Below are 13,950 nucleotides of genomic sequence, written 5' to 3' on the forward strand. Positions count from 1 at the left end.
TCACAATCTATTAACAAACATTGTCTTTATCTCAATTTCAAACAATTGAGATAACATAAAGTATATGTTTAGGGAATGCAATCAGTCTCTACTAGCACACAATTAAAAATGAAAGTGTGATTCGTTTTTTGTCATAAGGTTATAATTCATGTTAAAAATCCACTATTGAAAAAACATAAGTGGTCATATCTAGAATAATTTTCTGAATTGAGTCAGGAATACATGTTTATCACAGAAAATAAGGTAAGGCCATTGATTTTAAGGTAGAAAAAAAAGTAACTAACTAACTTTGAAATGGGTCAATTTTACCCGAATATAATACAAGGGTTAATGGGTTTTATTCAAAGTATACGACAGTCAGACGTTAAAACATTGTTACACCTTACTCTCCTCTCTGCCTCTTAAACGTAACAGCTCAGGCATTGACACAACTCACTGCCACTGCGCGATTGCGACATTTCCGACAGTTACTGAAGGCGGCATTAGCTCCATCCAGGAGAGCGCAGCATCTGTAGTACAGTTGTTGAGTGGAGGCGGCCGCCACCACAGCAAAAGACACCGGGAGCTTGGTCGTCGTCAGAAGTTAGTCGTTTTCCTGCTAATCTGGATCCTGGAAATTTCCTAAACAACAGGTATGTTAACAGGGTTATGACAATGTTGTAGTGCGTCACAATGAAGATACACACAGTCGCATCTTTCCATAAACGTTAAGAAGCCCCATCAACATCTGTTAGTGCCTAACGTTAGCTCACTACTACTAGCTGGACGCTCGACTAGCAGTTAGCTAGCTAGCTAGTTAAAACGTCAGCTAGTGTTAACGTGCATCAACCATAGACAGTTGAAAAAAAAATTGTAGCATAAAAGCTAACATTAGTGTGCAGCTTTCAGATATATCAAAAATACGTTAAATGTTAATATCAATACGTTGACTAACTACGTAAAGCTGATTGATAATACTGGTAGCTACTCCTGCTAAATCACATTTTACTTTTGTAAACAGGACCTTGCTTAGCGTTATTTCTTTACCAAGATGTAAGGTTCCAGTAGTGTTAGCTAGCTATAATGACATCCCCCCCCCCCCCCCCCCCCCCCCCCAATTTCCTGTCTGCTCTTTACTTGGGGCTATATTGGCTGAAAGGACTAGAGGGGCATCTTGAATGTTAACGTTGTTGATATAATTGTTTGTTGACTTAGCTACGTTTTGGAAGTAGTCCTACTACATGCCTTAAAGTCAGTGGCACAGTAAGTGCATAGGTTAACTAGCTAATGTTTCTCTAAAGAGTTAAGTAGCTAGCATATGGCAGTCAGAGGTTTTCTGCTTGTTAAACATTGAATAGTGACCAACTGTTCCCAGCCCTGTCTCATAAAAACACTGACCATACATGAGAAAATGGCTTACAGTGGCTTTAATGTAACTTCTCAACATGATAATCCACTCAATATGTAGCTATGTAACGTTGAATTTATGGACTCTGAATTCCTCCACTGAAGGAGAATAACTTTACTTATGAATAGTTCTCAAACACTAAAGTTATGAAGTTATTCAGTAAACCAGATTAAAGCCCAGCAGATCTTAAAGTATAATAGAGTTTGATGAAGTGATTGAAAAGAGGATAGTTATTTAGCTAGAGATTCATATATAGGAAGCTCCACAGTGAAGTGCTGAACAGTGAAGGCTGAAAGTCACCTTAAGTAGTAAGGCATGTTTTAGGAACAACAAGAAACGCCTGGGGACAACCATTACTGTAACACCCATTTAGTAAACATGTAAAATCAAATTACAAACTGGAAAATAGAGTCAATTCTATGAACATACATGTCACACATCTTGGTATTGAATAGCAGAGCTGAGAATACTTCTGTTGCTGTTGTCGTTTTAGGCCACAAAACAAACCTATCATAGACTAAAGTTGCAGTCAAACAATAGCACAAGAGATTTAATTTTAAAATGTAGTTTGTTTGTATTTTCTAAAGCCTTATATGTTTTCTGGACCCACTGTTTAATCTTGATCTGCTTGATTTCTTTCTGGCAGTTTTTCAAAATTTAAAATAAAAAGTTGTTAGTCCTTACATCAAGCAGCGACAGGGTTGTGTCAGCTTTTCAGAAAAACTTTATTTCATGGCCCCATGCAACATGAAAACAAGGAACACAGAAGCTTGGAATACAACACACAGAGGGAGTGTGACTTGCTGTAACATCTTTGAAAACATATATTCATAGCCAATTCCTCTTGTTAATTACTCTGTTCCATTATTCTGTAGCTGTAGCCCTATCAAGAATATCATTGTTAAGCTCTATCATGGTCCGGCAGTATTTTTTAGAACACAGCTTTAAAGACAGGAGCTCTAAGTGAATTGGGAATCAAAGTTGCGGAGATGTTTAGGAATACTACACTGCCACTGCAGATTAAGCTCTCAAAACATTTATTCCAGTGGACCAGCGTTCCATAAAGTGGCTCCTTCGATGTGTGGGCAGTCAGCACTAAACTGAGCCGGTGTGTTTGCGCTGAAAGAAATGGGCTGAAATGTACTGCTGTTAGTCCTTGGAACAGGCACGACTGTATCTGCCAGATCTGAGCTAAAGAGCAGAAGCTCAATGGGACCTGCGGACGATGTGGGAATTGTGTGTGTTTGTCATTTTTAGACATACACAGTTAGAGCGTGGCCTCCATGGGGGTGCAGTCCGGTGTCACTGTGACTCAACCTCAGGGCATTGTCCATAGCCTATTTCTGGAGGAAAATCAATTCCCTTTGTGAAGAGAAGCAATTATTGCATTAAACAAACATTCCCAAACACATCAGCAGCCAGTCGTCGTTGTCCTATTAAAGTTTCAAGTTGACTTTGCATTTGAAAGGACTCACAAATAACGTCTCTTTTTAAGCTTCTCTTTAAAATGCTCATGCATGGAATGGATGTGTTTTGCCCGGCATGAATGCGCAAATTGTAAAATTCATCATCTTTTTTTTTTGAGAAATCTTCTGTTCTGCTCCTCATAGCACTTGTAACCACATTTCCCATCAGTTGGATTTTTAATACAATTCACAAAGCATAATGTTCCTTTTGACTGTTTACGTTGTTCATTTTCGTAGACAGTTTTCAGGCAGTTCTCTGGGTCCTATCCTGGGGTCCTGGAGCCTTATTTCCCTGCAGATAGAACCCCCTCAGTGAAGGTGGGATTCTAAATTGATTGCCGTAGCGATGCCCCATGGAATTTCTGTGACCCCATTCCAGACTCGCTGGACCCTTTCATCAGCAACAATGTCTACACTTTGTCAATTGTTCAGCGTAGTGTACGGCATAGTTTTGCAGACTGCTATTTTTTTTTAATCTGGGGCGAGAGAACCCAAAAAATTGCGGCCCCTTTTGACAGTAGCTTGGCTATTAAAGAATTTGTGCAGGATGTCCAGTACCACGGTAGTAACTGTTCGCTCTGACCAATCAGTGGTCTGCAGTGTTTTAACTCCACCTTCTCATATCTGTTCAGCTCGGTTGGAACCTCGACCGAGGTGGTAACAGAGAAAGGACCAGGTACTGTCCAGACTCCTAAGTTTTACTTAAGGAAAACCCAAAAACAAAGGAGTCAAGTTAGGTGGGCCGTGCCGTACCATGCAGTGGAAATGTGGCATAAATGACTATTTAAACCTATCTCTCTCATCATGCACAGTCATCATGGCGGAAGCCCACCAGGCGGTGGCCTTCCAGTTCACGGTCACGCGAGAGGGCATTGATCTGCAGCTGTCCCACCAGGCCCTCACTGAGATCTACCTCTCTGGTGTGCGCTCGTGGAAGAAGCGCATCATCGGACTCAAGGTATCTTCATTCTGGCTGTCACACTTGTTGTCTGTGTCCTTAAAACTGTCTATGATAATCCCATATGTGTCTCTTCATCCTTGTTCTTACTGCGTGTCCTCCTCTCTTCATCTCTGCACTTACATCTGTGTCAGAGCTAAATTCCATTCCGTTGGCCTGTCCATACAATGGTTGTGGTGTTTTTGTTCATTTTCTGCTCATTCTTCTCAATTTGCAGGTTTGTAGCTTGCGCCTTTGCAAGAATAAACAGAGAAAAGTTATTTTTTACATGACATGTATTATTTCAATGTGATCATGAATGAGTTATCTTGATACTGAGCCATTGTCAGTGTGCTGATTGTGAACAGGAAGAATGGGATTTTAAATCAATCTCTCTTGTCTCATGCTAACAGAACAGCGTGATAACGGGGGTATATCCTGCCAGTCCTTCCTCCTGGCTTTTTGTGGTCATAGCAATCCTGGCTACTATGTACACACGCTCCGACCCGTCCATGGGACTCATAGCCAAGATACAGGAGCACCTGCCAGTCAGGTAACGCATCTCGTGACTCCCTGAAACTTGTTAAAGTCAATGATTAGTCTTTTGATTTACCAGACACTAAACGTTCCTTTTCCCTGATTATACATTGTGTCACAGAGATGGGTGTAGAGTATGTATAAATGTATAGTGTGGTTTAATTAGGCTTTACCCTTCCCATTCTTCCTTTTCATTGTCTTCTGTAATATATATAGTTTATTTTTGCCTCATCTTGACAATGTTCTCCTGTTCTGTCCTTTCTCCTATCCATTGTTCCATTCATAAAAAACAGATTTTGCATTTAAGTGAAGGTATATGGGTCACAGCACTGGTTTGGAGAAGGGAACAAATTAATTAGAGATTTCCTTGCTTGATATTGCCATTGGTAAACAGCTAGCTCTTGTAGTTTAAATCTTTAAAAGTAGTTTGTTCCCTGTTCGTCTTGCTTCAAGTTCTTTTTTACTTTTACTGTTTCACTTCTTGTCATTTTTTCCTCCCTCTTTCCCCTATTATCAATCTGTCCACCTTCTCTCACCATTTGCAGCCAGTCTATGAGCACCCAGTTCCAGACGTTGGTGTCAGCAGTGCTTTTCAGTACCATGCTATGGCTCTTGCTCATCTTCACCATGCGCATGTGCCTCAAGAAGCTGCTCTCCTATCACCGCTGGATGTTCGAGAAGCACGGCAAGATGTCCAACACCACCAAAGTCTGGGTGGTCAGTGTTGTTTCACACCTTTTCCACTTGACACCGTAAACTAACCATACCTTTTACTTTCCTCAAGTTCTGTGGTCTTTGGTGTGTTATATGCTGTTGTTAAAAATACAATTAGTACACTGTAATGTTTCCTATGTTTTTTAGTTTTTTTTTAGAGTAGCAACATATTTTTTATGTCCTCCCATACTACAAAATGTTTGTGTTTTATTCTGCAAGAAAAGAGATTAACAAAAGGAAAAGGTGTCAATCTACAACAAATCATCTAATCACCTTAAAGGGACAGTTCACCCCCAAATCTAAAATACTTATCAAACTAATATTATACTATTTATCAAACTAGATGATTTTGGTGTGAGTCGCCCAGTGTTGGAGATATTGATGTCTTCCTTCTTTCTGATACATTAGAAGTAGATGGCACTCGGCTTGTGGTGCTCAAAGCAGCAACAAAAATACATTTGAAAAACTCAACAGCAATGTTTCTTTCTAGAAATCATGACCTGGTTACTCGAGGAAATTCACCTAGACTTAGTTGTGAGCAGTTTCATGAAGAACTATGTTAGAAAGCAAATTGTTGATGCAGTAAACTGCTCACAACCAGGTCCGTGATTATCTTGAGCAGCCTGGTCATATCTGGCTGTTATCTCTAACACTTGGCAACTCACACCAAAACAATGTAGACTGATAAATAGCACTACAGATAAAAGGAACATTTTTTGATTTGGGGTTGAACAGTCTCTTTAATTGTATCTAAATGTAATCTGATTGTTATGATATTCTACAATACTACTTGAAGAAAACCAAAAATAATTAGCCCTAGTGTGTCCTCACTTTAATATTTTGAGCGTGTTTGTTTCTATGCCAGGCTCTAGTGCGGATCTTCTCTGGCAGAAAGCCTCTGCTCTACAGCTACCAGGGTTCGTTGCCAAACCTGCCTGTGCCTGCCATCAAGGACACAGTCAAGAGGGTGAGGCGTCACATGAAGCAGAGGAAATGACAACACGCTGATTACTGAGCTGTAAACATATGAATCACTTTCTCACATTTCCTTCCTCTGTTGCACCACATTTCTGTTGTTGTTGCGTCAGTCTGGCTGCAAACTAGTTAAGAAATGTATAAAAATGCCTGGTATCTACCCCTCTAAATTAAGATATATTTGACAGATGAGAAGCGATAGATTTGTTGTTCGGTCAGCAGTTAGTTGTTATGGTAGTAGTCTTCCACATACCATCACAAGTCGTTTTTGAGGTAATCTGATGTAAGCTGGTGGTCATTTTCTTTCGGCTGAATGATGCTTATTCTTCTTTTTATTCTTTACGCATCACTTCTGTTTAGCACTTGGAATCAGTGCGTCCGCTGATGGATGATCGACAGTATGAACACATGACCAAGCTGGCGGCAGAGTTTGAGAGCAGCCTCGGTAACCGCCTGCAGTGGTACCTCAAACTCAAAGCTCTCTGGTCCACCAACTACGTAAGTGGTTGACTACAACGCTCTAATTGAGTGTGGCTACTTCAAACATCACATAAATGTTCAAAGCAAAGCAGGCCAAAGGAAATTTAAAATTCCATTAACAATGTATATATTTGTGAGGTTCTTTGGTTTAAATAATTTAACCTGTCTGAATATGTAAGTGACTGCCAGTTGGCTTTAGTATTAGCTCTGTTCTAAAGATTTGATTGTGTGGTTTTTTTTTTCAGGTAAGTGACTGGTGGGAGGAATATGTCTATCTACGAGGACGTGGCCCAATAATGGTCAACAGTAACTATTTTGGCATGGTATGAAAAGTTTTTCATTCTCAGAAATTTCCAGTCTAACATGGTGTTATGTTTAACTCTGTTTGATGGTGGACATGTTGACTGTACCAGGCCTTGAAGGTTACTTCATTCTATTTATGACTTTTGAGATATTTGAGGATTCTTTCTGGGAATAATTTGTGGGCGTTGTTTGTTTGTCACAAGGAGAGAAAAAATAATTGTGTGTTACTGCTAGCCATAGGTTTTTACCTTTTATAATACTCTTGGAAAAGTCAAAATATGTTCTTGATAGATGTTCTTTGTCAACAACGCTCAGTATCTGCATACCTCTTAACACATACACTAATACGAATGTGAATGTTGTTTTTTAGGTATGACTTCTATAAAAAACTATTGCACAAACTACTTTCTCAAGCACGGTACAATCCTTTGTTTTTTTACTTAAAGAACCATAGCGATAATAACTGAGAAAACTCATACACACTTGAACCAAACACTCCAAGCAGAACATGGATCTTGATTCTGTAATCCCAGGTGGACCATTATGTTTGGAAAATAGTAACCCATGTTTATTCTACTCCTGACTTCCTGTCTCATCCTGCGTTCTCTCCCCAGGACTTCATGTATGTGACGCCCACACCCATCCAGGCGGCCAGGGCAGGCAACAGCCTTCACGCATTCTTCCTATACCGCCGCAAACTCAACAAAGAAGAGCTTAAACCTGTGAGTTAACCCACCTGCCAACCCAGCTAACCCACGGAGGCGTTTATTATTTATGTCTCTTTGCTATGGCAACAAATTTGTTAATCAAAGTTCTCAAAATGATGAGACAAATTTCTTTGTGGAACCCGAAAATATTATGTACTGGTAAATGATTACAATAGAAACTGTGTGAGTGACATCTATTCTATGCTGTTTGTGTGTCTTGACTGTTTATGGTATGGTAGCGTGTGCAGCTCTCCTTTTTAATGTTTATGTAAAGACACTTCCCTCATGTTCTCATACCATGCTCATCTCTCACCCTTTCCACCTCCTTCGCTCGCTTGATTTCTCTTTATTTACTACCCTCGTTTCGACTCTCTTAAAAAAAAAAAAACCTCTCTTGACTCTCTCTGACTCTACGTTCCCTCCACTGCTCTCCTCTGTCCTTGCCTCCGTTCTCTCCTCTCCATTTCCCAGAGCCGTATACCAGGCACTGTCATTCCTCTGTGTTCAGCTCAGTGTGAGAGGCTATTCAACAGCACACGCATTCCTGGAGAGGAGACGGGTAAAGAGACTGACATGCAAACGCACATAGACACATGCTGTGGCAACGTGAATATTCACTCAGTGCTGAATATTATATTGTCTAAACATTAGCAGGTAGCTTCAGCAAGTGAGAAATGCTAACACACTGCTGCTTCAGAGATTATGAGGCAAACTGCAGGGGTCTGAGCTGTCTGGAGTTTAAGCGTGGGATAGAAAAACGTGTGAAAGACTGTTAATGTGTGTGTGTGTATGGTCTCAAGAAACAAAGGCGCCGTGATTCACTGAGTCATAATACAGTATGTCTGCTGTACAGGCTGTCCTGTCATCTCTCATCTGTCTCCCCTTGCCTTCTGGTCTCATCGCAGGTCTGTCTGGGTTTCTGGAACGGGTCTGTCTTCAACTAATGTCTCTTTTTCTTCTGCCCACACATTTTTTTTCCTCATCTTTTTGTTCCTTCCTTCCCTGGTTCTCTTTCTACTTCTATCCACTTTTTTATCGTCCTTTATGTATTCTCTCTTTCTCTCCCCCACTATCTTTTTGCACTGTTCCCATCCTTTATCCTGCTCAGTTATTGTTGAGGTCTGCAGTTCCTTGCTGTTCCTATCAATTTGAGAGGATGTTTGACACTTGTCGAATCCCTGGAACGCTAACAGGTAGTATTAATACTTTTACACAACTGGCTCAATCCTAGTTTTAGATCTTAAAAAAACATGTTTTACGGTGTATAATTAAAACTTTAAAATGAAGATATAGCCCTGTCTCGTATATAGTAAATGTTCCTTGTTCATTATGTTAATGAGCCAATATCTGTATAGTCCCCCTATTAATCATTTCAAATTAGAAACAACAATAAAAAAAAACACCCTTGTTTTCCTTTACTCAGGCATGCCTCCTTCAGCACTGTCTTTCTTCATTTTTTCATTTAAGTCGGCCTTAAGGTATCCCTTTTAGCTTTATCTGAACTATATAGAAAACTATATAGTTTGGACAATATCATATATCCACAGCAAAACTGAAAGAAGACTCAGAGAGAAAGTTGCATTTACAAATATGTCTGCTACTTCAGCACCATAGACAGCGCCATGGATTTATCAACACCCGGTAAGGCTACTGATATTTCAGAGCCATGGTCGGGGCTATAGATTCTAACTTTCACAAACAACCACCCCTCTGCTCTGGTGCTCTCTATTACTAGGGGATGGAGAGGGATGGCAGGCATTTTGGTCATTTTGCTAACAAGGGGGGTTGCATCCTGCCTCAAATCACCTACTGACTAAATGAATGCATCGCTAAAGATGAATGACATTAATGTGAGAACAACCCTTGCCAGTAGGACAGACACAATGCAGAGGTTTTGAATAAACGTAAGCACACGGCACATACATTCCTAAATTAAGTGCATCATCTCTGATGTTTTTTGTGTGTTTTCTTTGACTCAATTCACTAAATATTTACTTTTTTTTTTCTTTAACGTGCAAAGACACCGTGCAACATTGGCAGGACAGTGACTACATAGCGGTATACCACAGGGGTCGCTACTTTCGTCTTAGGGTGTACCAGGCAGGCAGACTCCTGTCGCCCAGGGAGATTGAATTCCAAATTCAGAGGATCCTCGATGACCCTTCACCTCCTTCCAAAGGAGAGGCCAAACTGGGGGCCTTGACCGCTGGAGACAGGTCAGTTTGACAAAGCACCAGTGTTTAAATCACAAGGACAGTACATCCTTAATGTATTAGAGCCCGATATTGATTTCAGGGGGAGGGGGGGGGGATTCACCGACTTTTAAAATGGCGCACAATATTGTGTATTTTTAATTTAAAATTAAAAAAGACTTTTTCTATGCAAAAATACTCAGAAGGCTGCTTCCTTACACAAATAACTATATTAAATAATATTGAACATTATACATTATGCATCAATTTTTTTACAATCCAATTCTAGAACTAACTACAGAGAAAATAAAGAATAAAAATGAAATAAATAGCTAAATAAACATCAGTATTTTGTGTTCAGTATCAGTCAACTGCTGACCATTTAAATAAAGAACTAGGCAATGACACAATTTCTAAATCACCCCAAGCCTTGATTTCTGCATTATATGTTCTGCAGAAAAGGATTTCTTATCGCCACCATATACTCCAATACAATGGATACCGATATGTCTGTGATAGGCCAATATTGGCCACCAAAACTTGGCTCTAATTGTAATGTCATCATTTTTCTCTTAAATGTTTCTCAGAATTCCATGGGCTAAAGCCAGGGTGAAGTATTTCAGCAGTGGGGTCAATAAACGCTCCCTGGACTGCATAGAGAAAGCGTCCTTCTTTGTGTCCCTGGATGATGATGAAGACGGCGTGACGGCAGATGACCCGGCCAGTCTAGATTCCTACGCCAAATCCTTGTTGCATGGGAAATGTTACGACAGGTCATTTTTACATCTAATTGATCACCGTCTCGTGAACATGTAATAAGTTGTAACTAGTTTTTTAATGTTAGGTTGTTCAATCTTTATCTTGGTTGGCATGCAGGTGGTTTGACAAGTCCTTCACAATCATTTACTTCAAGAATGGAAAAATGGGTATCAATGCAGAGCACTCGTGGGCTGATGCACCGGTGGTATCACACTTATGGCAGGTAAGGAATCTGAAAGAAAAGTAGGCTCCACACTGTCATCTGGTCCTGAGAGGCAATCGCCTAAAATTGTTGTTTGTTTCCAGCACGCCTTGTCCACTGACTGTTTCCAGCTCGGTTACAATGCAGAGGGTCACTGCAAAGGAGAAGTGGATTCATCACTACCACGACCACAGAAGCTGAACTGGGAAATCCCTCCAGAAGTTAGTCATCCATTCACACATTTCCCTTGATTCCTTTTCTCCTTTAGCTAAAGAACACAGGTTTTCAAGTCAGCAGCAACTTCTACTGGCTTTTTATACATGCATTAAAAGAGTGTGTTTTGAAATGAGGCATGTATTGTAAACATAATTCATATTAGGCTCATTATAAGGTCAAAATGTCTCATATTTAGATATGTATAACTGTAAATAGGTACTGTAGCATGCAAACATCTTATTTTGTTCATTTCATCTTTCAAAGTGAGAGTTGACATAGTTACAAACCCACGTTATATAATAAGAAAAACAGCTGCTCAAATTATCGTAATAAAGCTGATGTTTGACATTATGTTGAATTTTGACATAACATTTTCAAGGATGTATTATAATGTTCTAGAGAAACACTGTATTGTTAAATAAATGTTTTATTTTAAATATTAGTTTTCTTGGCAAGAGTCAGATAAGAAGATCAATACCAACCTAATGTCTGACTACTTATGAAGGCAAAGCCAGTGTGTGGGTAGCCTAGCTTAGCATTAAGACTGGTTAGCCAGTCAGCACGAGGGACAGGACTAACGTGATGATAAAAGCTGACTCGTTATTTGGAACAATATGAAAGCATGGCTCATTCTTTTCAAACCACAGCACAATGGTTATATGTATCTCAGTCCTGTTATGTTAGCTGTCTGGATGTGTCTGTCCCAGTGTGAGGAGCAGATCTCCCAGTCTCTAGCAGTGGCCCAGGCCCTGGCTGACGATGTGGACTTGCACGTTTTTTCCTTCCAAGACTTTGGCAAAGGAAAGGTCAAGAAGTGTCGAGTCAGTCCAGATGCCTTCATTCAGATGGCTCTTCAGTTGGCCTACTACAGGGTAAGCCTCCCTTCTGAAGTAGCATGTCTTTGTGTGCGCACCACACTACATTAACTGTGGACATTGCATTTGGCACTGTCAATGTTATCTGTTGCATGTGATTTTTTTTTTTAAACTTCAGGACCAGGGGAGATTCTGTTTGACTTACGAAGCCTCCATGACGCGTCTGTTCAGGGAGGGCAGGACAGAGACTGTTCGCTCCTGTAGCAATGAGAGCAGTGCCTTCATCCGGGCGCTGGAGGGTGGAGAGGTGAGACCATGGAAACTGTCTCTTCATTTCCAAAGTACAGTAAAGTAAAGTAAAGTACAGCTTAAGGAACGTTTGGTGGATAACGTAATAGGAAATTAAAAGAAAATGACTAAAGGTGAATAAATATTTTTTTTATAAGCATTGCAAATTATTATGTTTATTGCATTTTTCTCATGCATAAATCATGCAGTGTCTATCATTAATATGTGCAATGCCAATCAGTCATGTTGCTCATGCCATTCACCCCCAGGCAGCAGATGTGTGCAGGCGTTTGTTCCACGAAGCGGCAGAAAAGCACCAGCATTTATACCGCTTGGCTATGACTGGAGCTGGCATCGACAGACACCTGTTTTGCCTCTATGTGATGTCCAAATACCTCGGAGTGGAGTCTCCTTTCTTGAAAGAGGTTCATTTTCCTTTGTGATTTTTAGTCAGACGTCAGTCTGTCCGGTTCAGTATGAGTATTTATCTCTTTAGCAGAGCCAAAACCGCAGCAACTTCAGCAAAATGATGCCACGGCTTCTTGTGGGTATTTCAGGTGCAGTCTGAGCCGTGGCGGCTGTCCACCAGTCAGTCACCAATGCACGTGGAGATGTTTGACCTCGTCAATCACCCAGAGTACGTCAGCTGTGGAGGGGGCTTTGGACCGGTCAGTGCTTCATTCACAAAGTCATTCAACTGTTATGTCAACAGTTATGGCAAAACTCGAAGCCAGAAATAAACTTCCATTTTGCCATTGTAGTGTGTATTTTTACTAACTCAAGCTGCTCATTTTCAAAGCCACATTTACAATTTTTCCTCGCAGGACACAGGGGTTGCTGGTCTACCGCTGCCTCGAATCCCTTGGTTTGTGTTAATGTGCGACTTTTTGTGTTATTTGAGGGTTAGGAACTAACAAACAAACTAACAGATTGAAGCAGTGTGAACCAGCAACTCTCCTGTTCTGCGATGTAAAATTACTGTTTTTGTCAAGGAAGTCTGGTGGCTTTGAAGAGAGTGATATAACGGCTTCAGTTTGTAAAGGGCTATCTGACAGCAAGGTAAAAATGGTGAAAGTATAACGAATGTAGCATACACTTAAACTGATTTTTTTAGGTGTCCACAGCCGTAATTTGCTTTGCTTCTGTGTCGGGACGGCTGTTCCTGCCGCCATCTACTGTTGACTAAAATCTAACATCTACTGTTGACTAACATCTAACATCTGCTGACTAACATCTACTGTTGACTACCCTCACTTCCAAAAATCAAAACTATCCTTTTTTTTTTTTTTAAGATTATTTTTTGGGCATTTTAGGCCTTTAATTAATAGGACAGTTGAAGACATGAAAGGGGAGAGAGAGGGGGAGCGACATGCAGCAAAGGGCCGCAGGCCAGATTCGAACCCGGGCCGGCTGCGTCGAGGAGTAAACCTCTATACATGGGCACCCGCTCTACCAACTGAGCTATCTGGGTGCCCCAAACTATTCTTTTAGAAATAACCATTCCATGCTTTTTTCAGTCTTGACACTGTAAAAGTACAAGCACATATTTTTAATATTGGTCTTTAAATAATACCTGAACAAACAACGTAGGTCCTTCTTTTTGAAAGTGGCTCTGGGTTCTGATTCTCATTAAGCAGCCATGAGTATAAATATTGTTTGTGTCTCTTTCAGGTGGCTGATGACGGTTACGGGGTGTCCTACTCTGTTTTGGGAGAGAACATCTTATGCTTCAACATTGCGTGCAAGATCTCATGTAAAGACACTGTGAGTATAATGAAAGTAGTAATATTATGCTCCATAGAAAAAGTTGAAAAGAATTAACTCCTCAACTTGGGGCAATTATGATGTTATTAGTTCATAAAGTTTATCTCTGTTACTATTTAGATTGATGAAAGCAGATGACATAAAATCTTTTTCAATGAAGCAAAAAAAAAAAAAGAGTCTATTCCAGTCTCCTTAATCTTTATTCTGT

At 40.3% G+C, this 13,950-nt stretch overlaps 1 protein-coding gene across 3 annotated transcripts in view; it reads left to right on the forward strand.

The window, feature by feature from the left end:
• Positions 1-437: 437 nt before the first annotated feature.
• Positions 438-13,950, forward strand: part of LOC116671246 (carnitine O-palmitoyltransferase 1, liver isoform) — a 14,888-nt gene continuing 1,375 nt past the window's right edge. The window contains exons 1-18 of one of the 3 annotated variants that reach the window (XM_032502336.1): positions 438-632; positions 3,666-3,811; positions 4,204-4,343; positions 4,873-5,044; positions 5,907-6,008; positions 6,377-6,514; positions 6,742-6,819; positions 7,414-7,521; positions 7,978-8,065; positions 9,527-9,722; positions 10,286-10,471; positions 10,575-10,680; positions 10,764-10,880; positions 11,583-11,747; positions 11,869-11,997; positions 12,248-12,403; positions 12,536-12,646; positions 13,650-13,742. In XM_032502336.1, the coding sequence (XP_032358227.1) occupies positions 3,671-3,811; positions 4,204-4,343; positions 4,873-5,044; positions 5,907-6,008; positions 6,377-6,514; positions 6,742-6,819; positions 7,414-7,521; positions 7,978-8,065; positions 9,527-9,722; positions 10,286-10,471; positions 10,575-10,680; positions 10,764-10,880; positions 11,583-11,747; positions 11,869-11,997; positions 12,248-12,403; positions 12,536-12,646; positions 13,650-13,742 (2,226 nt within the window). In that variant the 5' untranslated portion in view covers positions 438-632; positions 3,666-3,670. Of the gene's footprint in view, positions 633-3,661; positions 3,812-4,203; positions 4,344-4,872; positions 5,045-5,906; positions 6,009-6,376; positions 6,515-6,741; positions 6,820-7,413; positions 7,522-7,977; positions 8,066-8,614; positions 8,700-9,526; positions 9,723-10,285; positions 10,472-10,574; positions 10,681-10,763; positions 10,881-11,582; positions 11,748-11,868; positions 11,998-12,247; positions 12,404-12,535; positions 12,647-13,649; positions 13,743-13,950 lie in introns of all 3 variants that reach the window. The other 2 variants (XM_032502335.1, XM_032502337.1) reach the window with 2 other exon arrangements.

Source organism: Etheostoma spectabile, chromosome 21, assembly GCF_008692095.1.
Source record: "Etheostoma spectabile isolate EspeVRDwgs_2016 chromosome 21, UIUC_Espe_1.0, whole genome shotgun sequence".
Taxonomy (NCBI): domain Eukaryota; kingdom Metazoa; phylum Chordata; class Actinopteri; order Perciformes; family Percidae; genus Etheostoma; species Etheostoma spectabile.